Source organism: Schistocerca nitens, chromosome 2 (assembly GCF_023898315.1).
Source record: "Schistocerca nitens isolate TAMUIC-IGC-003100 chromosome 2, iqSchNite1.1, whole genome shotgun sequence".
NCBI lineage: Eukaryota > Metazoa > Arthropoda > Insecta > Orthoptera > Acrididae > Schistocerca > Schistocerca nitens.
In genome coordinates this window covers 577,558,511-577,586,111 of record NC_064615.1, presented here as the reverse complement: position 1 = coordinate 577,586,111, position 27,601 = coordinate 577,558,511, and the positions used below count along the sequence as shown (strand labels likewise).

At 39.7% G+C, this 27,601-nt stretch overlaps 1 protein-coding gene across 1 annotated transcript in view; it reads left to right on the top strand.

Moving 5' to 3' along the window:
- LOC126236624 (dnaJ homolog subfamily C member 3) overlaps window positions 1-22,433 on the top strand; it is an 83,741-nt gene extending 61,308 nt beyond the window's left edge. Inside the window, exons 6-11 of the mRNA XM_049946069.1 lie at window positions 2,403-2,584; window positions 4,342-4,492; window positions 4,607-4,799; window positions 7,274-7,442; window positions 7,522-7,631; window positions 20,177-22,433. Of these exons, the coding sequence (XP_049802026.1) occupies window positions 2,403-2,584; window positions 4,342-4,492; window positions 4,607-4,799; window positions 7,274-7,442; window positions 7,522-7,631; window positions 20,177-20,307 (936 nt within the window). The 3' untranslated portion in view covers window positions 20,308-22,433. The remainder of the gene's footprint in view (window positions 1-2,402; window positions 2,585-4,341; window positions 4,493-4,606; window positions 4,800-7,273; window positions 7,443-7,521; window positions 7,632-20,176) is intronic.
- Window positions 22,434-27,601: the final 5,168 nt, after the last annotated feature.

Here is a 27,601-nt window from a genome sequence, read left to right as displayed (position 1 = left end):
CAGCCACTCAGGTTCATTATCATTGTCTAATTTGGTCTTCATACAACAATTCTCCATCTCTTTTTCCTGCTTGCAATTACTGTTACTGCCTCTGCCTCACTACACCCACTTGCAGTGCTCCCTCTGTTCCATTCCTTCTCGCCTCTTTTGGTCATCCTTGTCCTTTTGTACATTAGCCCTAGTCTCCCTCATTAATAGCAAGTAGTCTTTTAACTTTTGCTGGATATACCCGAAACACTTCCAGCGAATGTTGGAAGAACATACGCCTACATTAATGATGGAGAAAAGAGAAGAAGGTGGTTTCATTGTGATGGAGATATTTCTGAAGCAGACACAATTGTAAATTCATACTCTAAAATAAATGGTCCTAGTTTTCATTACAACAGAGATGGGTGCATGAGTTGTTGGAGACTATTTCAAATGTTCTCACTTAATATTTAAATCCATCTTTTCTTCCTAAGCCTACCGTGTTGCAGTAGTTAAGACACTGAATTGTAATTGGGAGGAGATGTTTCAGCATCTGCTCATCCTTATTTAGGCCTATTTTGGTTCTCAGAAATCACCTCAAGGTGAATGATGGGACATAAAAACTCAATTTTCCATTTTTCCTGTTGTATTCAATTGTTTTTAGTTTTGATGTAACACTATTTATCTATAGTATGTATTGGAACCAGAACTTAAGAGTGCTGTATCAGCTGCCATGATAGCCTGTGCCAACCTTACAATGAGTGACTTCAGAGTTCTATGAGCTCGAGGCTGATCCTGTTACTAAAATGGTTTCACAAATTAAAATCACTGTATTGTTTCAAAGCCATTAGGGCTGCCACTGTCAACTTTGTCTGCTGCTTCATCCATGATAGTAATAATTATTTTGTGTCAAATCCTTACAGCAAGGATAGCCATTTCTATCACTTGGCAACACTGCACTAGACTTCACAAGCATTGTACTGGTTACACAGCTCCTATTGTCTTACATGAATAAGTGCTGCACCTTATGAATTTTTCTTAACAGAAGGAATATTTTTTTCTAAATTTCATTACTGTTGTAGGCTTTCTTCAAGTAATGACCCAAACAAATATTTGTTGCCTACGCCTGTTTCTGTCTAAGGCTACTCTTTATTCAGTCCCTCTTACCACTCAATTACTTGCTGTTAGTTACCAAACACTCAACTTTGCATATTCCTCCTCCTTACAGCCTATCTTATTATTTTTAGGTGTCTTCCCTTTGCACATGAAGTGCCATCTGATAAGAGAAGCTTGAGAAGACATTACATCAGAATACATATTTTCATTTAATCTTCTGTTTACGCTCTTGATTATGTTACATACTCAGCAGTGCTAGAAGCAGCTTATGTGCCTCAGTATATAAGCTACTGTGCCCCAGCCTGCGGGTCTCAGTACACTGTATTTTACAACTACCACCTTTTCATTCATGGTTGTGTTTTACGAACTAAATTGAAAATTAAATCAGTATATGTTAAAAAAGATGGTTTTATTTCAGCAAATATAGTATTGGGACAAAATTGGATACACTAGTGAGAAACTGTTCTCATTGCGTGCCTCCCCCTCCCACCCGCTCTACACACACCTGCACGTGAAAACATTGAGTAGTAATGTAACAAAAGAATGGAATTGTCTCTACATAAAACAGTCTGCTTTGTTGAAATGTCTTATATCCTTCGATAATACTACTTCTGTTGTACTGTGTTTAATTAGAAATGGGATTCTATACATTGATGTCTTAAGCGTGTTAGGGAAAGTGAGAAACATTTAATACTTTACATGCAGATGAAAATAAGGTGGCAAATACCACTGTGGGATTTGATCAGTGTATATATTGTTCGGAAACACTGCTGATATTCAGTTGTATTATTAGGTTTTTGTTGTATCATTGAGTAAGATTTAGTACTCTAGACTAACATTTGGGAGGAGCCCCCATATACTCATCTAAATTTAGGTTCTTTGTAGTTTAGCTAAATCAATTAAGATGAATGCCAGAATGGGTCCTCTGAAAAGGACATGGCTGATTTCATCCCTCGTCCATTCCCAATTCAAGTTTGTATTCCATCTCTAATGGCCTTGTTGTTGATATATTAAAACCTAAGCTTAACTTCTTCTTTATCTGTGATTTAAGTAGTAAGATTGTTCTGTTAACGTTTCACTCTGACTAGGATTCATTCTGTGTGCTTATTTAAATTGTTCGATACTCTTTTGTGAAAAATTAATACAGTATAAGTGTATTATTTTGAGGGAGAGGTATTTTTTTATTATGTCATAAAATACTGTATTATAACAATATTTTAAGGTTATATTTTCATGATACCACTTTGGTATGTACATTGCTGTTGACTTTCAAACTTCTGTTGTCAAACAAAATCATTAAATAGTCTTTTGTGTTTCAGGTTTGCCCATGGGCATCCCATTTGCGAGAGTTGCGAGCCGACTGTCATGTTGCACTTGGTGACACAATGTCTGCTATTTCAGACATCAGATCAACAACAAAATTGGAGTCTGACAACATAGTTGGTTTCCTCAAATTGTCTCGTCTTCTGTACCAGCTTGGACAAGCCCAGGAATCTTTGAAGTAAGTATGACTGAGATCTGTGTATAAAGGGTGACAGATATTTGATTTTGGAATGAATGTGAATGTGAAGGAGCATACAATTTTATTTGGTAATGTATGAAAGTTGCAGAGAGAACTTCCAAATTGTCTGTTACAGGAAAAGCTTGAAGTGACATTTCATGTGAGCTATTTACTTCATCTAAGTGAAACATTTTCTTGTGATTAGGGTGAGTTATGAGTGAGAGAAATTTCTTTGTGCAGTTGTTTTTCCCGTGTCTGTAAGTTAAGAAATAGCTGTGTAACTTAATGTAGCAAGATTTACAAATGAGAGATGTATTGGGTGCAGCTGTTTCTTGCATGTTTCAGTAGAAGCTGAGTAGAAAGTGTGTAAACCTTGTGTGTTGTGATATTGTCGCACATGTAATGATGATTATTAGCACCCAGGCCTGAGTCAGCTGTTTGCTGTGTGATCATGTTCTCTCTTTTAGGAAACCTGTTCCAAAAACTTGGCAGTTTCAACTGGAGACTGTTGTGCACACTCAAACTCTTCTAGATCTGTGTGCAGCCCATTTGTTCCAGCTGAATAGGAAGTCACATACAGATTTTTATACACCCATTCATCATGTTGTTCTGATACTACTGGTGGAAACACTGCAAAAAAACATTGCACTCAGATTGATGTATACTGGTGCTACCAAGTGGGTCAATGTACGTGATTGGTCCCTCTTCCATAATTGCAATGTTTTCACTACTTTTGTTCTGCAGTTTGGCCAGTTCTTGTGTTGTATCATTGCTGTTTCCACCATTTCCATCCTAAGCACATGGAAGTGTCTATGGAGACAGTAGATATCTTTCAGTATGCTGTCAAAGTGCATACTATGAATGCTCAATAGAATTTGAATCAGAGGAGATCCATCCATTCATTTCTTGCATGTGATATAATTTGTTTTTAGTTATTAAGCCTCGATGGCCAAGCTGTATGCATGTGTCTATCTGTAAAGATGTGTATTGGTTCTGTTGCATGCTTGAACAGATGAACATGTTGATGCTGCATGATATTACTTGAGGCGTTAATTCTTCCAAACACAGGGAAACATTCATGCACCAAATGACACCTGCCACATTAGACCAGTTCTGTGTAAAGTTCTTGCTGTGGTGTGTTGTCAAAGTTGTATCAGCTGCCAAATTCTCTCCAATCTCTCCATATACACATTGTTTCAGGGGCTTTGTCATGGGGCATGTTTTCTGTTTCTATGTGTAAGAGACACTGAGTTGGAACATTCTTTATGAACTGCAAATGATTCTGATAATATTATGTGCTCTGACTATGTTGCAGTTGCCGTTTTTTCATTTGCGTGTTTAATTTTTTCAATTTGCTTGTCACATTATTTAGTAATTGTTAAGTAGTGGTTAATCTTTTGAAATTATTTAGGCCAACTTTTAACACAGATGGTGTTTTCAATCTGCAGTTTTGTTCATGAAGCAGATATTTGTAAGGTTTAATTTAAACAGTGAAAAGAAAGAAAAGGATAGTGACACCTGTTATTACTGTTCTGTATATTTGAGATTGATGTAACGTAATTCAAAATTTGATATTTGTGGGTAAGGACTATTTGCAACACTTGCAGTACATATGTAGATCAGTTTCATATCATATTTCAGCTTTGACAGTCACACTTGTATGAACAATGCAGATAGAAAATCATACTGTCCATTTTTATTTCAATTATTATAATGAAAAGAATATTGAAATATTTTATAAATGTTTTCCTTCGTAGGGAGATCAGAGAATGTCTCAGGTTAGACCCTGAACATAAAGAGTGCTTCCCATTCTACAAAAAAGTAAAGAAAGTGGACAGATTTCTTCAGGATATGGAAACAGCAGCAAATAACAAAGATTATACAAAATGCGTTGAACAAGCTAAAAAGGTAAACACTTAAAATGTGCTTCTGTTACCAGTTTTAGTGGTACACTGATAACCAAATTTGTGAATTGTATTTAATATATAAAAATTCCAATGGATGATGATTTTCGGCTTACAGGTGCTGAAAGAGGAGCCCACCATTCAGATGATTTCTTTTCTTGCAAAACAGAAATTGTGCCATTGTTACTTGAAATCAGATCAATTGTCGCTGAGTATTCAGAGTTGTAGAGAGGCTCTAGAACTTCAGAAAGATCCATATGTACTTTGTGACCGTGCTGAAGCCTACATCAGCAGCGAAATGTATGATGATGGTGAGTTGGATTAAACATTTGAGGTAGTATCTGTGTGTTCCAAAAATCTACATACATAATAAAAATCGTGTCGGACAAATGTGTTGCAATAATTGATTATACGTTCTCGAATACTTAATATGCCTTTAGGTTTTCAATAATTTTTAGGCTGCTTGTAACTAGTTTTGGTGTTGTTCACCAGTTACATACTTGAAACAATTTAAAAAGTCATTCTTCCATTCACAGAAGCTTTGTTTTGGTATCAGGAGATGTTCAAAGGTATGGTTATATTGTATTGTTGTATTGCACCTGGAACACATTTAATAGCCCATTCTTCTTCTTCTTCTTCTTCTTCTTCTTCTTCTTCATCATCATCTTCTTCTTGCGTTACGGCCTGTGTAGGACCCCGGGTATCCCCTTCTTGGACTGCATTTTCCTCTTCTTCTCCCAGAACCTCTTCCTTCTTTCTCCTCTTCTCTCTCGCTCTTCTTCAGAGACCTTCAGCGTCCGTTTCTCCTGTCGGCTCCACTGGTGACACTCTAATCTTTCCTTGTATTCTCCACTGTCATTGATCTCCGGCATATTGGTCGGTGTATATTTGTTCCTCCAATTTTCCTTTCCTTTGACCTTGATCCCCAATTCCAACCAGTCCTTCTGAAGTTCAACAACCCTCTTGGTTCCTTTCTTTCCCCTTGTCCTCCCTGTTGTTTCCCACACTCTCTTTGTCATTCTGTTCATACTCATCCTAACTACATGTCCAGCAAACCTTGCCCTTTTGAGTCTGATTTCCCCAGATATTGTTCTCATGTTCCGGTTCAATTCTTCCCTAGGTCTTCGCATCCACCTCTCTCCACCTCTTCTGGGACCTAGTATTTTTCTCAGTATTTTTCTCTCTTCTTTCTCTAGTTGTTCTGCCCCATTTCTTCCTAGTGTCATTGTCTCAGCAGCATATAATACTGCATTCCTCACCGTTGCCTTGTAGTGGCTTATCTTTGCCTCTGTGGATATATTATTTTTATTGTATATCTCTCTCGTCATGCAGAAGGCTGACCTCATCTTCTTTATACTCTCTCTTATTCCCTCCTTGCTCCTGTTCCTTTCTGTTATAAATTCTCCCAGGTATTTAAATTTGTCCACCATTTGCACAGTGCCTTCCGGTGTTTCCCAATCTGCAGTGGTATTTAATGTCTTTGTCTTGTTATAGGCGATCCTCAGTCCCACCTTTCTGGCCACCTTACTTAAGTTGTCGAGTTGTGTCTTTGCGTCTTCTTCCGTCTCACTTACTATTGCTATGTCATCTGCTAGGCAGTCCATTTGAGCCCTGTTGTCTTTGGTATTCCCATTTCCTCGTTTATTGCTCTCCACTGCCTGATCACTTTGTCCAGTGCTATATTGAACAACAATGGTGACAATCCATCTCGCTGTTTAACACCAGTCTTGATCTCAAATTATCTGACAGTGCTCCTCTGAATTTCACCCTGCTTTTGTGTCTGTCAGAATTTCTTTTATGAGTTCTTGTGTAGTTCCATCAAGTCCTCTGTTCTTCAGGATCCTAACAAGAGTCTGTCTGTCAATGGAGTCATATGCCTTTGTGAAGTCCACGAAGGTTATTACTGTCTTTTTGTTTTTTAAGCCCCTATGTTCTATCAGTTGCTTAATAGCCCATTGTCAGCATTTATTAATTTGTAACTTGTTACAAGTGCTGTGACAAGATGAAGGAATAGAGTAGATTGCGAATTGGAGTTGGAGGGTAAAGGGGGATGGGGCTGGCTCTAGTTAGCTCATTACTCCTTTGTTGCTGTGCCTTCCATACTTGCTTCATCTGATACTTACAGAAAACTGTATTTTTGGAATGGAATGGCTTATTGAAGTAATGTTGGCAACATAATTTATCACATGTTATTGCTGACATTCAAATGCAGAAATGTGTATTATTAAGTTCATATATGTATGTTTTCCCTGCAATTGGCATCTCATTGTGTGCTTTGAAGAACAGTAACTATTTTATCAGTAAGTACGGAGCAACTTTTTCTTATGAATAATTGCATCAGTATACTACATGTAATCATATGGAATAAGGATTAAAAACACCAGTGTCAGTTCAGCCATAATTGCTGCTAAAAGGCTTCCCTTGCAGGGTTATTTTAGATTCTAGAATTAAAATTAAAGCATATTTTCTGTGATATATTGTACCATCTGTAGACTGTAACATGAAGCTGCTGGTGCTTATACGTAAATAAATTATAACCATTTTCTTTGTTTCTTTCAGAATAACCACTCACCTAACAAAGCTGATTTTGTTGTGGGTTCTTATGTTTAGGACACTTTAGGATTTTCAATGACTTTGAGCTAATGTTCTTTCATTTAGTGTGTGTGTGTGTGTGTGTGTGTGTGTGTGTGTGTGTGTGACAGAGAGAGAAAGAGAGAGAGAGAGAGAGAGAGAGATCGATTAATTGAAGTAACCTTTGAATTTAATAGTTGATTATCTTTTTCAGCTATTCATGATTACCAGGATGCTCTTGAAATGGATGAAAACTTGCAACGTGCTAAGGAGGGCTTACAGAGAGCAAGAAAACTTCAGAAGCAAGCAGAAAAAAGAGATTACTATAAAATCCTTGGTGTGAAGAGGACAGCAAGCAAGCAAGAAATTATAAAGGCTTACCGGTATTTATTGTTATTAGTCTTTGGGTTCTGTATCGTGAATCCTTTGCAGAATCTGTACCTTTGTTGTATTTCATTACAGAAAAATGGCACAGAAGTGGCATCCAGATAATTTCCAAGGGGATGAGAAGAAAATAGCAGAAAAGAAATTCATTGACATTGCAGCTGCTAAAGAAGTATTGACAGATCCAGGTAATTAATATTTTTTATACTCAAGATCGTCATTTTTTCATTGCTTGTACAACATAGTATACATCTTATGAATGAAATAATGGTACATTTTCAAGAATAAAGAAACATAATTTTTTACTTAATATGACTGCAGCATTTGCCTTTAGCAAAGCAGCTATCCAGTAGCTTGCACCTTTTGCATTTTAGAGGACTGTGGAGCCCATGTTAAAGATAGCATTGTAATAGGAAAAGGTTTCTAATGTGCTCAATTGTGTGGCCTCAAAACGTGTGATTAGAGGACTGGCAAGGGTTTTACCTGGTTCAGTAAAACCATGTGACACAGAAATAGCATTTTTAGCATGTGATAACTGAATGCTTGTTTACAGGCAGTTGTCGTGGCTATCCTTTTTTTTTTTTTTTTTTTACTAGCTAAACTAGATAAGCAGTACAAAAAGTTTCAAAGAGGCAGAGGAAGTCTGTATAAAAAAAATGTAAATGTTCTTGTGTACAAAATTGTAAATCTCTGAAAGTTTTTCACCGATTGTGTTGAAATTCTGACACAGTGTTGCAGGCAAATATGCATGTGTTCTTTTATACCTATTTTTAAATGTATGTAATATATCAATAAACATGTAATACATAAAGGGGAAAAGTAGCTATCAAAAATCTCAAAGTTCTTGAGCAATTTACTTCAAATTTTACATGCTAGTCCATTAAACATTCAGATGAGTATAGACTGTAAATTCTTTGAAAAACAATGTACTAGTTTCCTGTTAATATCGACTGTGAGAAGGAAAATGCTCTGCTGTAAAAATGTGACATTCTATTTCCTTTGTCACAGCCAGTTTCAACTATGAAGTGTGGAGTATTTGAATCATTAGACAAATTCTTCCTCACAAACATAAAAATTGTACACACAACAATGTGCTCTTTTGTTTTCCTCCTTCCTTTCACAGAAAACAGGAAAGTTGTATTTCTGGTATATCAGCTTATGATTACAATACTACTACAAAATGTGAATTTGCAATAACAAGAAATAAGGTTCAAGGAGGGATTTGGGGGGGGGGGGGGGGATGGAACAGAGGATTGGAAGGGAATGAACATAGAGAGTGGAAAGGAGGTGGTGAACAGACAGAGAGAGAGAGAGAGAGAGAGGGGGGGGGGGCAGAAGGAGAAGATGGACAGAAGAGGGAGAGAAGAGATGATGGACAATGAGACAGGTAAGGAGGAGGAGGGAGGAGGAGATGGACAAAGAAGAGGGGGGAGATCAGGATGTGTATCCAATTCCAATACATATTAAAAGCATGTGCTTTTCCATTTAACCAGGCTGAGCCACAGCAATGTGTGGCTGGCTACAGCTAGTAATACATAAAATATTTGTTGCTCTGACTGGATTTACTGTACTGTATTATATTGCAGTGTGCTGCCATGCCATGACTGGCCAGAGACTAGAAAAACATGACACTGATTTAAGTGACCATTTTGCCTATCTCCCAGGAAGAAAACATTCAAACACCATGCTTATTTTAATAAGAGGATAGAAAGTATACTCCATTGGCTGTCATTGATCACTACAGTAGTATCCCTGTTCATATGGACCATGTCTTGTGCTCTATATTAATATAGGCACTGTTGCATCAATTTCAGCAAGTGATCTTGAAAGCACAATGTTCTATGGGAGTGAAAAATGGTTTCTATACATCCAGGGAAGTTTCGGAGAGACTACTAGGATTTTGGTGAAGATTTGTGTGCTGTGAATCTCTCAACTTTGCAGGGGGTGAGGATAGGTGATCAGCATATTAATAAAATAAAAAAAAGTGATATGAGTGTGATAATTCCTCAATTTTTGTATATTATTTAACTTCACTGACAACAGAATAAGCTATTGCCAAGATAACAACAGGGTGAAGCAAGATTTTCTCTGTATATACAGTTCTAATCCATTCTGACTAGTGTTCAACTAAAATTGCTTCTTCTTGTAAGGTTAATAATCGGTCTTTCGAAAGTACCAGAACTACATTGGAATGTCTGAAGCTGGATTTAGCGTTATGACACCAACATAACACTACAAAAATATTGGATTTCTTATTGAGCACCAAATAAACTCTGTAAGGCACTGTATTAATCTCCTAAAACAGTATCTCCTTAATACTGTGTGTGCTGTTAATGTAGGATACAGTTAATTATTTCTTACATTAGATATGTAATTACCAGAGTAGAAATAAATATCTACAGTCAATTTTTGTTATTTATTAGAATAACAGTGCAAAATTTACAATGTCACCAGTTTTGGCAGTCATCTGGTTTTCAGTGCACTTGTTCTCTCATTACACAAACCCTCTAATAACCTGATAGAATAAAAAAAGGTTTTCGATTGAGCAGCAGACACATATCCACTCTTCTTCAACTTTCTGTCAGAGGTGAATTGATGCCCCCTTTATGCAGTTGTGAATGGGCCAAATAAAAGGTAATTCAACAAGAATGAAAACTGTATCCAGGTTGTTCCAACACCTCAAAAAGCAGATCGTTGCAGCATGGGGTTGCATACTTTCAGGCATAAAAAAACTGGACAAATAAAAGGTAATTCAGCAAGACTGAAAACTGTATCCAGGATGTTCCAACACCTCAAAAAGCAGATAGTGGCAGCATGGGGTTGCATACTTTCAGGCATAAAAAAACTAACTTTCAACAGTTGACATTGGAGTTTGGTTCAAATTGCAGGCTGCGTAGTGTATAACTGGACCACGTTTCAGGCTTAGCCCCATTGAGTTTTAAGAAATTATGACCATCAGTTGTTGTGTAGGTGGTGGACACATGAATTTATTTCTGGCTAGAGATTAGGGTTGTTTTCTTTGAGTGCTCTGGTATTTGGTCTCTGGGTCAAAGTGATGGATCCATTTTTCATCTCCAGAGATACATTTTAGGAAACTGCTACTTTCATTAGATGAAAGTCCAACAAGCACTGACAGATTCTCTGTCAGTTGCTCTTGTGCTTTTCACCGATTTGTTTCGGGCTGTGTCTTGCACAATCTTTATGAAAGTTGAGTCCGTTCTGCATAACTCAACCAAGACTGCTGTGCGTATTGTTTGCCATTTTGTCAATAAGCAGAAGTGGACACAAACAAGCTCAACGTTAGCATCAGCAGTGGATGTGGTTTTACATTCTGTTCTTCTTTGTCACACTAGTTTGACCACATTTGAACTGTTCACTCCACCAGTAAACACTTCAGTATGTAAGCTTATTGACCTGCCAGTTGTGGTCCTTGATAGGTTTCTTCTTTGGCAGATGTTTTCTTTTCAAGGTTCAATAGTCAGTTGATAAAGATTTTGAGGTGGTTTTAAGTTGCGTGCACACGACTGTGTGGTTAGAATTTAACACTTATGTTTGTTTGTTAACATTGTCTCTTACAGTTGTGATCTACTGCAATTAGTGTTTGTGTTTCATTTAACAGGTCAGCAAACTCTCATACAAGTGGCAACAATCGACAGTTAATATAGCACTACTATAGTAAGTTCAGAATTACTTTAAGATTTACATTTTGCAGGAATACTTGCAGACACATGTGGAATCTTACATTTTCTTGAACTCACTCAAACTTGCAAACTATTTGACATATAAAGATGGAACTCTTGTGTTTTCTGGAAGATTTGCACTATGTTCTTATTATAGTTTCATTTGTGGTCTCAAATTTTTAAGACACCATACAAAAAGTGTACAAAAATGCATTTCTTGATGATGTTATTGAATTTTCGGTGAGCAGGAAACTTGTCAATTTGAATTTAGGTGAACACATTATGTGAACAAAATCTTCAGAATACATCATATTTTCATTTGTTCCATCGGAACTCTGTTAGAGATCTGTAACATGAGATAATTTTAGTTAAAGGCGGGACATGGTGATGTACTCCCGTGCGAAACACATAATAGTTGCTTGTTTAATTTTATTGTGAGAAACAGAGCACTAGGTTTATGATTAACATGTTGTTGTGTTTTCTGATAAAACATTTTACTTATTTGTAACATAAATAAATTTTTTCACCTCCTGTTTGGATCAAGGAAATTTGTCTTAATGGCTTGCAAAACAGAAGAATAGTGATAAAAAAATACACTAACTCAGTATTTTAACAGTTTTAATGCAAAGAGTGGGAGGGATTTCTTTTGTATGATTAACACATTCCCTTTGCTATCCATAGGAATTACATGTGTGTTGTGATTTCCGTAACAGTCAGACAGTCAGTACACGAAGAATCTCTGAATGTGGCTTTCCCAGTTGTTACTAAATTTACTAAATGATGCATTATTTTCAAGCAGTGACAGCTTGAAGTCAGTTGTTAACTCTTTTAGTACTTTGGAGAGGTGCTAAATGGATGTTCCTGCTTTCACAAAGTGCTATGTGGCTTGAAAAAACATATTACAGGAAAGATCAGTTCCTGCACATTCATTGCTGCAGTGGGTTTCTGTACTTATCTGGTTACAAAAGATTCTCATAAAATTGGGGGCAGTTTGAGTGATCAAGAAGAATCTAGTTCCAGAATTGATGATGATGATTTTAAAATTGATAACAGTATTTTTGAAACAGGCAGCAATCTGCTTTCCTGTTTCATCTTATAAGCAGGAGCTACACAAAGAAATTGAAAAAGTTTCCCTTTTCTGACCTCATATTCCCTGGTCAAGGGAATGACATCAAACGCTACCACTGAATAGCACTCGACAAATGTCTTTCTAACATTGTTCAGTATCACACAACACACAACAAACAATAGTAGTAGCAGAAATATGAAAATGAAAAAGATCTCAGCAAGCAAAACAGAATGCACAGAGCAAACGTTGCAGTGTAGTGGGAGCGAGAAGTGTTGTAATGGTGGGGGTGATGGGGAGGTTATCGCAGGTGGTTGGTGCAGCTACAGGTCTCATTGGTGTAGCTGAATGCATGTCATGCCTTTCCCCTACTTCCTTTGTAGCTGTCAATCTTAAGTAATTCTAACAGACTACAGATCACTTGAGAATCTGAGTGACATATAACTTTACATGCTAACTACTGGACACAGCCTGACTATGACTTTGTTTGCGACACCTATTTAAAGACACATATAGGACAGATACTACCAAATGCTTCAGTATGAAGTTGTTATACTTTAGATGTTAGCGTAAGACAGAAAATTTATAGCATATAGATTCATATCAGACAAATTCGTTATTCTGGTTAACAATTACATGAAGGTCCTTAAATTGGCAGAAATAATGGTTGTATATTATAAGGTGAAAGCTTGAGCATAACTACGATTTACAAAGCCTACTAAGATTTTTCTAAAAACTCGAAATTTTAATTACAATCTTTCATAAACTAATGTGTTGAACTGGCGAAATTACACTTTATTGGAAAAAATACAAGAAGACAATAACACAAATTTTGAAACGATTGCATTTTAAGACTGTGGAACAGCCTATAAGCTGACAGTTTTGAATAAAGGTAGCTAAAATGTTACCCAAAAAGGTGATACTGAGGGTTTTATATATAGTACATCAATCCCATCTTCTTCCTCATCATATCGTCCTCAATCATATCTTCTTCCTCTAGCTATCCATTAATGGATGTTGGCAACCACACAATGCATCTTCAGTCTGCGAACTGCAGTATGTAACAATTGGTCGCACTTTTTAATTCTGTCCATTGCTTTGTTATGTTCTTTGCCCTTTACTTCTTTTACGCTTGATGTCCCCTTCTGCTATCAAGTGTAGAAATATGCATTTGAGCTTAAGACATGCAGTTTTTCTTATTGTTAAACATTGGTAAAATTTCTTGCTGTTAGTATATTCTTCGCAGTACTTCAGTGTTATTCTTGCTGTCACAGTACTCTAAGCATTCTGCTGTATATTCCCAATTGAGAGGCCTTGATATTGCTTGCTGACGCCATATTTAGCGTCCATTCTTCAGAACCATTAAAGTACAGACCAGGTATAGCATCTTACAAATAGAGCTCTACTGTTTTATTAAGCTGCCATTGAGTTGTAGTTCTGCATTTGTGAAGGGGTCGATTGTTGTGTGACAATAATAAAATGTCTCTCTCTGGTGTTGATAATGAGACCCAGATTACTGCTTTAATCTCCTGCTATGTTGACACATTGTTGAAGATCATCTAAATTATCAGCATCCATACTGTGTCATCAGCATAGCAAATGTTGTTGACGAAGATTCCATTAACTTTTGTCGTTTTCCATATTGCCATGTGCATACTCTTGGGTACAGATTGAATAACAGGGGTGACATTGTTCCAGTGAATCTTAAATTGTTAATATTTCAGTAAAGAAAATGGTTCTACACGAACTACTTACACAGTTGTCGTCACTATCTAATTATGAAATATTTGAAAAATACTCCTTGAATAGAAATTTAGAGATTTCATAGATGAATGGTACATATACACTCCTGGAAATGGAAAAAAGAACACATTGACACCGGTGTGTCAGACCCACCATACTTGCTCCGGACACTGCGAGAGGGCTGTACAAGCAATGATCACACGCACGGCACAGCGGACACACCAGGAACCGCGGTGTTGGCCGTCGAATGGCGCTAGCTGCGCAGCATTTGTGCACCGCCGCCGTCAGTGTCAGCCAGTTTGCCGTGGCATACGGAGCTCCATCGCAGTCTTTAACACTGGTAGCATGCCGCGACAGCGTGGATGTGAACCGTATGTGCAGTTGACGGACTTTGAGCGAGGGCGTATAGTGGGCATGCGGGAGGCCGGGTGGACGTACCGCCGAATTGCTCAACACGTGGGGCGTGAGGTCTCCACAGTACATCGATGTTGTCGCCAGTGGTCGGCGGAAGGTGCACGTGCCCGTCGACCTGGGACCGGACCGCAGCGACGCTCGGATGCACGCCAAGACCGTAGGATCCTACGCAGTGCCGTAGGGGACCGCACCGCCACTTCCCAGCAAATTAGGGACACTGTTGCTCCTGGGGTATCGGCGAGGACCATTCGCAACCGTCTCCATGAAGCTGGGCTACGGTCCCGAACACCGTTAGGCCGTCTTCCGCTCACGCCCCAACATGGTGCAGCCCGCCTCCAGTGGTGTCGCGACAGGCGTGAATGGAGGGACGAATGGAGGCGTGTCGTCTTCAGCGATGAGAGTCGCTTCTGCCTTGGTGCCAATGATGGTCGTATGCGTGTTTGGCGCCGTGCAGGTGAGCGCCACAATCAGGACTGCATACGACCGAGGCACACAGGGCCAACACCCGTCATCATGGTGTGGGGAGCGATCTCCTACACTGGCCGTACACCACTGGTGATCGTCGAGGGGACACTGAATAGTGCACGGTACATCCAAACCGTCATCGAACCCATCGTTCTACCATTCCTAGACCGGCAAGGGAACTTGCTGTTCCAACAGGACAATGCACGTCCGCATGTATCCCGTGCCACCCAACGTGCTCTAGAAGGTGTAAGCTGGCCAGCAAGATCTCCGGATCTGTCCCCCATTGAGCATGTTTGGGACTGCATGAAGCGTCGTCTCACGCTGTTTGCACGTCCAGCACGAACGCTGGTCCAACTGAGGTGCCAGGTGGAAATGGCATGGCAAGCCGTTCCACAGGACTACATCCAGCATCTCTACGATCGTCTCCATGGGAGAATAGCAGCCTGCATTGCTGCGAAAGGTGGATATACACTGTACTAGTGCCGACATTGTGCATGCTCTGTTGCCTGTGTCTATGTGCCTGTGGTTCTGTCAGTGTGATCATGTGATGTATCTGACTCCAGGAATGTGTCAATAAAGTTTCCCCTTCCTGGCTCAATGAATTCACGGTGTTCTTATTTCAATTTCCAGGAGTGTATTACACATAGAATAAAGAGTGCAAAAAGGAAAAACAAAATTATATTCATGCCAGGAGTGGTATCACAGCAAGTAAAGTTATTCCATCGTGCTACATTTCCAGCACTGTAAAACATTGTCTCCTCATAGTGCTGAAAGTCGTCCAAGACTTTTGGTTGCTACTATACTGGACCATTTAAAAAAAGAGAGAGAGAGAGAGAGAGAGAGAGAGAGAGAGAGAGAAAACCAGATACTGAACGCTTTTCTTCTTTGGCTCAAATGGAGAGTGGTGCAACACTGTTGCATTTTTTTGGTACTTGCATTGTTTAATTCATAAATTTTGGGCGTATTATAGTATTTGAGAGTTGTAGCATCGCGTTTTAGTACCTGAATAGTGTAAAATTGCGTAGTCTCCTTCTGCCGCCGAGCAGTGTGTCAGCAGTACGCAAGTAGCAGCATTACTGCATTTACTTGGCAATCTTGTATTTTAATAACCGTTTAAATTTTGTCGATTTGTTTGCCCTCCTTGTAGATTAGTTCAGACGTTCTTTGCACAACAGTTTTTAGCATGGATAGGGACTGCAACTGCTGTGTTCGGATGCAGGCTGAGTTGGCATCCCTTCGCTCCCAGCTTCAGGCGGTGTTGGCTTCGGTCACACAGCTTGAGGCTGTTGCCGATGGGCATCACTGTGGGGGTCCGGATGGGGGTTTGTCGGGGACAGCCAGCTCGTCCCACGCATCCCCCGATTGGACTACGACTGTGGTTGCCCGGGATACTGCCCGCATTGAGGCTGATCCCTCACCTGTGGTAGAGTGGGAGGTCGTCTCAAGGTGTGGCAGGGGGCGAAAGACATTCTGGAGGGCTGAACGGAAGGCCTTTCCAGTTTGTCTGACGAACCGGTTTCAGGCTCTGTCTCAGGCTGATACTGATCTTCGGCCTGACATGGCTGCTTGTCTTGTTCCAGAGGTTGCCCCTCAGTCTGCAAGATCCGGGCGGTCGCAGAGGGTGGGCTTACTGGTAGTTGGGAGCTCCAACGTCAGGCGCGTAATGGGGACCCTTAGGGAAATGGCAGCAAGGAAGAAAACCAATGTGCACTCCGTGTGCATACCGGGGGAGTCATTCCAGATGTGGAAAGGGTCCTTCCGGATGCCACGAAGGGTACAGGGTGCACCCATCTGCAGGTGGTCGCTCATGTCGGCACCAGTGATGTGTGTCGCTATGGATCGGAGGAAAACCTCTCTGGCTTCTGGCGGCTATCTGATTTGGTGAAGACTGCCAGTCTCGCTAGCGGGATGAAAGCAGAGCTCACCATCTGCAGCATCGTCGACAGGACTGACTGCGGACCTTTGGTACAGAGCCGAGTGGAGGGTCTGAATCAGAAGCTGAGATGGTTCTGCGACTGTGTGGGCTGCAGATTCCTCGACTTGTGCCATAGGGTGGTGGGGTTTCGGGTTCCGCTGGATAGGTCAGGAGTCCACTACACGCAACAAGTGGCTGCACGGGTAGCAGGGGGTTGTGTGGCGTGGGCTGGGCGGTTTTTTAGGTTAGATGGCCTTGGGCAAGTACAGAAAGAGCAACAGCCTCAACGGGTGCAGAGAAAAGTCAGGACATGCGGGGACCAAGCAGCAATCAGTATTGTAATTGTCAACTGTCGAAGCTGCGTTGGTAAAGTACCGGAACTTCAAGCGCTGATGGAAAGCACCGAAGCTGAAATCGTTATAGGTACAGAAAGCTGGCTGAAGCCAGAGATAAATTCTGCCGAAATTTTTACAAAGGTACAGACGGTATTTAGGAAGGATAGATTGCATGCAACCGGTGGTGGAGTGTTCGTCGCTGTTAGTAGTAGTTTATCCTGTAGTGAAGTAGAAGTGGATAGTTCCTGTGAATTATTATGGGTGGAGGTTACACTCAACAACCAAGCTAGGTTAATAATTGGCTCCTTTTACCGACCTCCCGACTCAGCAGCATTAGTGGCAGAACAACTGAGAGAAAATTTGGAATACATTTCACATAAATTTTCTCAGCATGTTATAGTCAGGTGGAGATTTCAATTTACCAGATATAGAGTGGGACACTCAGATGTTTAGGACGGGTGGTAGGGACAGAGCATCGAGTGACATTATACTGAGTGCACTATCCGAAAATTACCTTGAGCAATTAAACAGAGAACAGACTCTTGGAGATAACATCTTGGACCTACTGATAACAAACAGACCCGAACTTTTCGACTCTGTATGTGCAGAACAGGGAATCAGTGGTCATAAGGCCGTTGCAGCATCCCTGAATATGGAAGATAATATGAATACAAAAAAAGGGAGGAAGGTTTATCTGTTTAGCAAGAGTAATAGAAGGCAGATTTCAGACTACCTAACAGATCAAAACGAAAATTTCTGTTCCGACACTGACAATGTTGAGTGTTTATGGAAAAAGTTCAAGGCAATCGTAAAATGCGTTTTAGACAGGTACGTGCCGAGTAAAACTGTGAGGGACGGGAAAAACCCACCGTGGTACAACAACAAAGTTAGGAAACTACTGCGAAAGCAAAGAGAGCTTCACTCCAAGTTTAAACGCAGCCAAAACCTCTCAGACAAACAGAAGCTAAACGATGTCAAAGTTAGCGTAAGGAGGGCTATGCGTGAAGCGTTCAGTGAATTCGAAAGTAAAATTCTATGTACCGACTTGACAGAAAATCCTAGGAAGTTCTGGTCTTATGTTAAATCAGTAAGTGGCTCGAAACAGCATATCCAGACACTCCGGGATGATGATGGCATTGAAAGAGAGGATGACACGCGTAAAGCTGAAATACTAAACACCTTTTTCCAAAGCTGTTTCACAGAGGAAGACCGCACTGCAGTTCCTTCTCTAAATCCTCGCACAAACGAAAAAATGGCTGACATCAAAATAAGTGTCCAAGGAATAGAAAAGCAACTGGAATCACTGAACAGAGGAAAGTCCACTGGACCTGACGGGATACCAATTCGAATCTACACAGAGTACGCGAAAGAACTTGCCCCCCTTCTAACAGCCGTGTACCGCAAGTCTCTAGAGGAACGGAGGGTTCCAAATCATTGGAAAAGAGCACAAGTAGTCCCAGTCTTCAAGAAGGGTCGTCGAGCAGATGCGCAAAACTATAGACCTATATCTCTGATGTCGATCTGTTGTAGAATTTTAGAACATGTTTTTTGCTCGAGTATCATGTCGTTTTTGGAAACCCAGAATCTACTATGTAGGAATCAACATGGATTCCGGAAACAGCGATCGTGTGAGACCCAACTCGCTTTAATTGTTCATGAGACCCAGAAAATATTAGATACAGGCTCCCACGTAGATGCTATTTTTCTTGACTTCCGGAAGGCGTTCGATACAGTTCCACACTGTCGCCTGATAAGCAAAGTAAGAGCCTACGGAATATCAGACCAGCTGTGTGGCTGGATTGAAGAGTTTTTAGCAAACAGAACACAGCATGTTGTTATCAATGGAGAGACGTCTACAGATGTTAAGGTAACCTCTGGTGTGCCACAGGGGAGTGTTATGGGACCATTGCTTTTCACAATATATATAAATGACCTAGTAGATAGTGTCGGAAGTTCCATGCGGCTTTTCGCGGATGATGCTGTAGTATACAGAGAAGTTGCAGCATTAGAAAATTGTAGCGAAATGCAGGAAGATCTGCAGCAGATAGGCACTTGGTGCAGGGAGTGGCAACTGTCCCTTAACATAGACAAATGTAATGTATTGCGAATACATAGAAAGAAGGATCCTTTATTGTATGATTATATGATAGCGGAACAAACACTGGTAGCAGTTACTTCTGTAAGGTATCTGGGAGTGTGCGTGCGGAACGATTTGAAGTGGAATGATCATATAAAATTAATTGTTGGTAAGGCGGGTACCAGGTTGAGATTCATTGGGAGAGTGCTTAGAAAATGTAATCCATCAACAAAGGAGGTGGCTTACAAAACACTCGTTCGACCTATACTTGAGTATTGATCATTAGTGTGGGATCCGTACCAGATCGGGTTGACGGAGGAGATAGAGAAGATCCAAAGAAGAGCGGCGCGTTTCGTCACAGGATTATTTGGTAACCGTGATAGCGTTACGGAGATGTTTAATAAACTCAAGTGGCAGACTCTGCAAGAGAGGCGCTCTGCATCGCGGTGTAGCTTGCTCGCCAGGTTTCGAGAGGGTGCGTTTCTGGATGAGGTATCGAATATATTGCTTTCCCCTACTTATACCTCCCGAGGAGATCACAAATGTAAAATTAGAGAGATTAGAGCGCGCACAGAGGCTTTCAGACAGTCGTTCTTCCCGCGAACCATACGCGACTGGAACAGGAAAGGGAGGTAAAGACAGTGGCACGTAAAGTGCCCTCCGCTACACACCGTTGGGTGGCTTGCGGAGTATAAATTTAGTTGTAGATGTAGACTGTTCACTTCATAGTAAAGCAAAGTGAACTGATTTAGTAGCACTGTAAACTGTCATAAGTGAACAGCTTGGTGCCAACTAGCATGTGAGCACACTAAGCCATTCAGCTATCCAGTGGATGATTGCAACAAAATTACATTCCTCTGCTGACTTGCATAGGCTATTAATGAGGTACACTATTTTGTTTTAGTAGCAGAATCAGTTTATTTTGTTTGTGTTTGCATTTCTGTAAAACATTTGTGGCTACTGGTATGACGTGTTTATAAAGACATTTGTTGCCACTGATGTAATTTGTTTAGTTTTCTGTTCTGCTTCTCATTTCAGATAAGCGTAGCAAATTTGATATGGGCGAAGATCCATTAGACCCAGAGGCTCCAAATCAACATGGATTTAATCCATTTCAGCACCACCATTTCCATGGCAGTCCATTTCAGTTCAAATTCCACTTCAACTGAATGATGCGAGGCTGGTCCTACACACACAGTTGGAGAAAAACAAATTCACAACACACTGCTTGAAATGTGGTGTATTATTTCAACCGGCAGCTGCTGCATGTGTGTGCGTGCAATATCAGTTTTAAATTAATCTAAATTTTCACTTATTTTCCATACTTTGAGTGGTTTTCCAGCAAATTGATTACTGAACTACGAAAAAGATATTTATTTTTCAGTTTAAAAAATCCTACTTTTTCCTCACTTCAGAAATTATTTTATTTTTGCAGTGTTTGATACACAGAACTACTGGTGTATTTTTTGACACCAAACAATGTTTTGAAATGGTCATATTGCTATGTGTTATGGCCAAAGTAATGTGCCTTGGTTCACGAATCTATGAATGTCAGCTTACATCTGTTACGACATGTTCAGTTGTAAATGTTACTGGCACTACGTGTGGAAATATTTGTAAAATTTCTCTTTGTGTGTGTGCGTGTGCGTGTTTTTGCACGCACGCTCGTGTGTGTGCGCACTTGTGCACTTTAGTGCAGGAAAGTGCTTGTAATAATTGTGTGCCAACTTTTGGTTTTTGAACTGCAGTCATTTGTTGTACTGTGTTCATTGCAAAAATGAAATCAAAATAATTTTTGACAGTGTGCAGACTGCAGTGAAGTGATTCATTTTTATAAATGCATTTTCCACACTTGGTATGTTGTTTTGCGAAGTAAAATATTGTTGCATGTTGCCACTTTTTCGTTATGCTCTACTTAAATATTAATGTAACATGTGTAATTTATGTTACTGAAAATAAAATATTCAGAGGCGGCATAGCTTTTATGATACTGTGTACCCAGAATTGTGCAGGCCATACATGTTTATGTAATTCTGTTAGTCACGAAACTGTGAATAATGCAATGAAATAGTTACCATAATCCTGTGACTTCTGTTAAACATTTGATTTTTTTGTTTTATTATAATAAATGTTGCAATGTGAAAAAGTGTCATGACATTATTAAAAATTCTGAGTCCAAGTAATGTTGACCGTAGGTATTGCTGCCAGAGGTATTGTGTTAATTAGAAACACTGGAAATTTTTAACAAGACTGTATTACTTTCTTTAATTATAAAATTGTATTTGTAAAATGAATTTAACAAGTTGTCTGCTGAACTCCTAGTTGAATTAACAAATGAGTTTAGTTTCCGCAGTGTTATGCCTGCTCTGCAAAGTGAGACTGAAACGTTACTGCTTCTCTACATGTTTTTGATTAAAGATTATTTACTTTCCTTAATTGTTGGAAGTGATTAGACTATTTTAAATACTTGAGTCTATCACCATTACCATGTCTTATAAATTTGGTTTCTTCGCATTATTCCATAACTTAACATGGTATTAGTCGCTAGGAATAAAGGAAATTCATCAGTGCATTATCTAAAAAGGTGTTCCAAGTCCGACTTGAGCAATTTTAATATGAAACTATATATACATGAGTGTTTATCAGAGTGTGGAATCATGTGATTTATTATACATTAACAGTCAATTCATTAATGACTGTGCTACTTCTGTGAAACAGTTGAATGGGGAAACATATATGACATATCATCTGTCTGTAACAAATGAACAGTTTTATTTGACATGTGCTTCAATATTTTAGTTTTAAATATTGTGTAGCTGCATATGGCTGCCGCACATCTGTACTGTCATAACTGAGTGGCCTATAAGGCATATACGAAACAGACGTCGTAGATGTTCTGCCAATAGTCATAACATTGGTGAAGGAAAGCTTATTTCCTTTGTCAGCATGGGAAACTTTGTTTTTTTTTTATTGAACGTTGAGAATGGGTGTCCATGTTGAATGTGTGTCATATTACTCGACTTATCGTGTTACATATGTGTATGTGACTACAGGAAAACTGCAATGTGTGTCTGCGTGTGTGTTTTTAATCCGTGAAATGTATGCCCACATTGTGGCTTGAAGAATGATCTTCGGTAAATTATTACACTAGTACTGTTATGTATATATGGACAATGTGTTTTATCAGTTCCTTGTGTGTTCTGTAACCCATGACTGGTTACTTCAGTCTTGATTTGTGATATAACAGACTGTGAAACTTAAGTTACAGAAAAATAAAATGCTATATTGTTAATAATGTTTGATTTAATTTCTTTTTTAGGTTAGAAATTTCTTTCATTCATTCTTGCCTTGTAATTGCAGTTTGTGGCTTTTCACTGTTCCCTTAACTGCATACTTTCCACTGTAAATAGTGTGTTGTAGTTCATATTGACATTATACAACATGGGCTTAAAGGAACTGCAGTGTTCTCCCAGATTATTCTTGTCCAGATTATTCAGTTTGCAGAGTATTTGTGCACCTTAAAAGAAGAAGAATACTCATTATGCAAATTGGGACCAACAGCTCATGTTTCTGGCTGCTAGGGGCAGTGGTAGATGCTAAGCCAGACTTGGAGCAGAAAACGACTAGGCCGAATCATGCCTGAGTGCGCGCGGACATCAGTTGCTGGCACACGCGGACATCAGTTGCTGGCACTGACACTAGTACCCACCCAGTAGACAGCATCCCGAATACATATTTGAAAATATCTCGGGTATTAATATTTTTCAATTATTCATGCATCTTCTTCCCTACATTACCCCAGATAATTGGGAGTATACTGTAAATACCTGTTATAGTCAGGTGCAGGAAGGCAAAACATTGATTCATCATTGTATTCGTTTAAGATGTTCTCCAAGAAGCTCCATCTATCTTCTGATTCTCAAAAAACTCTCATTTGGTTTCCATGTGGAATGTTCCATGCGAGATTTTGATAAGTTTTTTTGAAAACTTTTAGTGTGTGGGAATTTCTGAGCGTATGGGAATTCGTCTGGGCTAAATCTTGAGACTGAGGGAACCACAATGCTTTGTAATGCATACTCCTCCCTTCGACCACCATCCACCTCCACCACGCTGTGGGCATGGTTAAAATTTCTTTCTGATTCCAAGCATTCTTAATTTATCAACATTTAGTTCTCTGATGAACTGGTGTAGAATGGGAAAAAAGTTGTTTGTAATTTGTTATTTCTGAGGAATATTGGGTGACTATTTGTGTAATGGATGTGGCAGTGAACACTCCAATTTTCTGACAGATGAATTTCATTGGTTGCACAAGAGTTGTTGGCATACACAAATGTCAATTTTGTCTTTGCACTTACCATGATAAATGGAACTGTTTTTCATCCGTAGGTAAAGAAACATAGTCCAGAACTGTACTAGAAATTGAGATTGTTCACATTACTGTATTCAACTTGGACACACAAAATGTACTCAAGAAGAAATATTCTCCATACTATTATTATGGCCTGCTCATCCGAAGTACAAAATTAATAATCATGATCTGGACCTTTTCCTTGTCTCATGGGGATCTGCTGGACTGATGGGTGAAAACAATTTGCACCCAAGTTCCTCTCAACACCTTATTAAAAAGCATGTTCCACAATGTATTTTTGTATAACCAGCACACTGTCTCAACGTAGCTTACTGTCACCTCACCTCCCCTTATTTCTAAAATTTACCTTTTTCCCCTTTTTATAGCTTTGTACTATCTGGATACTCGGTTTTGCGTGGGTATTTATTTATTCCAGTCTTCCTCCCCTCTCTGCTCATTTTCTTCTCCCCCACCAAATGAGGTTGCACAGTGGTTAGTACACCAAACTCGCATTCATGGTGGCAAAGGCTCAAACCTGCATCCAACTGATTTCTGTGATTTCTCTAAGTAGCTTCAGGCAAATTCTGGGATGGTTCCTTTGATAGAGCATGGCTGATTTGCTTGAAACATTCCTAGCTTGTGCTCATTCTCTAAGGACTTCCATGTCAACAGTACATGAAACCCTAATCTTCCTTCTTCTCTCCGCACATCTCCTCCTCCCACCTTGCTCAGTCCATCTCCTCATCCGCCCCTCTCTCTGTTCAAGCTCTTCTCTCACTCTTTCTCTCCTCAGCTGTGCACATTGTAAGCTGCACTCAGTGTTATTATCTGAAGACCGTATGTGCTCTTGTAAGACACAAGTTATGCATGATAAAATCCCGATGTTGCAAGATGGCTGGGTGGCTATATGTATGTATGTATGTAGGTAATGTTTATACTTATCTTTTGCCGTTTCAATTTTTTTTTCCTCTACTCCCATGAAGTTTCCTTATAGTAATTTTCTCTGTCATCGTTTCATTAAGCAAAATTGCCTTTTTGCGGGTATACAATGAAGTTTATTAGCTGACAGTTAGATAACTACCCAGCGTATACATTGCGTCACTTTTATCTGTGTAGCACAATAATAACTTTTAAGAGCCAAGTATACAAACATTTGCTTCCTAATATAACCATATTGTAAGTGTCTTCTGCTTGAAAAATGCTTGAGGTCTCTGGAACCTGTCTGATTCAAAGGATCAATTACAGTATTAATTTCGGATATAAGTGTTGACTAAAACTCAGTATTAGCATAAAAATTAGTACATATCTTGAGGTTCCTTTTACATAAAACAGATGTTATAATATCAATGTTTAAATATGGAAATATGATTTTACAATTTCTTTCTAAATAGTAAATGTAAATTGAGTAGCGTAAGACACTTTGAGTGATCTTGTGGACATTATGATTTTATAATATATTTCATAAACTTATGGTGTTTCTTGTGTTATGTAATTCATTTGACAGTATAAAATTACAAGTGGAGTTTTGAACATTGCAACAAAATGGATCAGTTGTATTTTGTATAAGTTATATATGGTGCAGTATGTATTGATTACATATGTCAAAAGATCCTCAATCTAGTAAGCTTGATGAAAAGTGGGAGTTTTACCGGGTTCTCTATTACCTGAGCTTTCTAGTGAGATATAAATTTTGGAACAGATAAATAGTTATTGATGTATGAATTTTTGTAAATTTTGTGTTACTTGTAATTCAATGTTGCTTCCATGTTTTGGAGAGTTTGAATGTTATTTACTAGATGTGGTTTATAATAACTAGATTGAGTATGAATATTATGAAAAGGACAGATTGCTACTCACCACATGTGGAGATTTTGAGCTGAAGACAGGCACAACAAAAAGAACGCTAAACAAGGAAGCTTTCCAGCAAAAGGCCTTCTGAAGTTGTAGAAAACACACACACACACACACACACACACACACACACACACACACAGATAATATATATATATATATATATATATATATATATATATATATATAAAAAGAAAGAAAGATGATGAGACTTACCAAACAAAAGCGCTGGCAGGTCGATAGACACACAAACAAACAAACACAAATATACACACAAAATTCAAGCTTTCGCAACAAACTGTTGCCTCATCAGGAAAGAGGGAAGGAGAGGGAAAGACGAAAGGATGTGGGTTTTAAGGGAGAGGGTAAGGAGTCATTCCAATCCCGGGAGCGGAAAGACTTACCTTAGGGGGAAAAAAGGACAGGTATACACTCGCACACACACACATATCCATCCACACATACAGACACAAGCAGACATATTTAAAGACAAAGAGTTAGGGCAGAGATGTCAGTCGAGGTGGACTGACATCTCTGCCCTAACTATTTGTCTTTAAATATGTCTGCTTGTGTCTGTATGTGTGGATGGATATGTGTGTGTGTGCGAGTGTATACCTGTCCTTTTTTCCCCCTAAGGTAAGTCTTTCCGCTCCCGGGATTGGAATGACTCCTTACCCTCTCCCTTAAAACCCACATCCTTTCGTCTTTCCCTCTCCTTCCCTCTTTCCTGATGAGGCAACAGTTTGTTGCGAAAGCTTGAATTTTGTGTGTATATTTGTGTTTGTTTGTTTGTGTGTCTATCGACCTGCCAGCGCTTTTGTTTGGTAAGTCTCATCATCTTTCTTTCTTTTTAGATATATTTTTTCCACGTGGAATGTTTCCCTCTGTTATATATATATATATATATATATATATATATATATATATATATATATATATATATATTCATGCAAGCACAACTTAAACACTGATGACCACTATTTCTGGCTGCCAAGGCCAGATTGCAAGCAATTGCACATGATGAGAGAAGCACAATCTGGGTGGTAGAGGTCAAGTGGGATAGCTGGGTAGGTACGGGGGATGCTAAAGTGCTGCTTGTGGGAGCATACAGAGACATGATGGGGAGAGGGAAGGGCACCTAGATGCAGCCTGGAAGTTAGACTGGGGTTAGGGGTGGGGGGGGGGGGGGAGGAGCGGAGGAGGAGAGAACTAAAATGACTGTGGGTGTGCTGGTGGAACAGAAGTCTGTGAAGTGCTGGGGTAGGGACTGGGAAGGGGATAGGAAGGTGAAGGACACTGATTAATGATGTTGTTTGAGGCTAGGAGAGTTTCAGGAACGTACAATATACTACAGAGAGAGTTCCAACCTGCACAGTTCATAAAAGCTGGTGTTAGTAGGGATGATCCAGATGGCACAGGCTGTGAAGTGAAGAATTTTGTGTTGGGCAGGGTGTTCAGAAACACGGTGGTCCAGCTGTTTCTGGGCCACAGTTTTTTGGTGGCCATTCATGCGGGCAGACAGCTTGTTGACCGTTATGGCGATGTAGAATGTAGCACATTGGTTGCAGCTTAGCTTGTAGATTACATGAGTGCTTTCACAGATATTCCTGCCTTTGATGGGGCAGGTGAGCTTGAGACTGGACTGGAGAAGTTGGTAGTTGGAGGATGTATGTGACAGGTCTTGCATCTAGGTCTCTTACAGAGATATGATCCATGAGGCAAGGGGTTAGGAACAGGAATGGAATAGGGATGGATGATGATATTGTATACGTTTGGTGGGCAGAGGAACACTACTGTGGGAGTGGTGGGAAGGATAGTGGGTACAACATACCTCATTTCAGGGCATGATGAGAGATAGTCGAACCTTTGACGGAGAATGTGATTCAGTAGCTCCAGTTCTGGGTGGTACTAAATCATGAGGGAAATGCTCCTTTGTGACCAGATGGTGGAACTTTAGGAGGTCGTGGATGACAGAGAGAGAAGGCATGGGAGAACTGTTTCTGTGCAAGATTGGTAGGGTAATTTTGGTCTTTGAAGGTGTGCCACCACTTAGTACCAAGGAAATTGGAGAGTGGAGCACTGGGTTTTTAATACAGTATAGGTCGTGCTGATTCAAATATAGTTTAATTTTGCTCCCTTACATGTAGGCTTTTCAAATTCCAATTCCACAGAAACTCTGAGCCTTGCATCTAGGCCCAGCAATGTGCTGATGATGGACACCAAATGCCAAGAACACCATCAATGCCTTGAGCCAGCAAACTAGG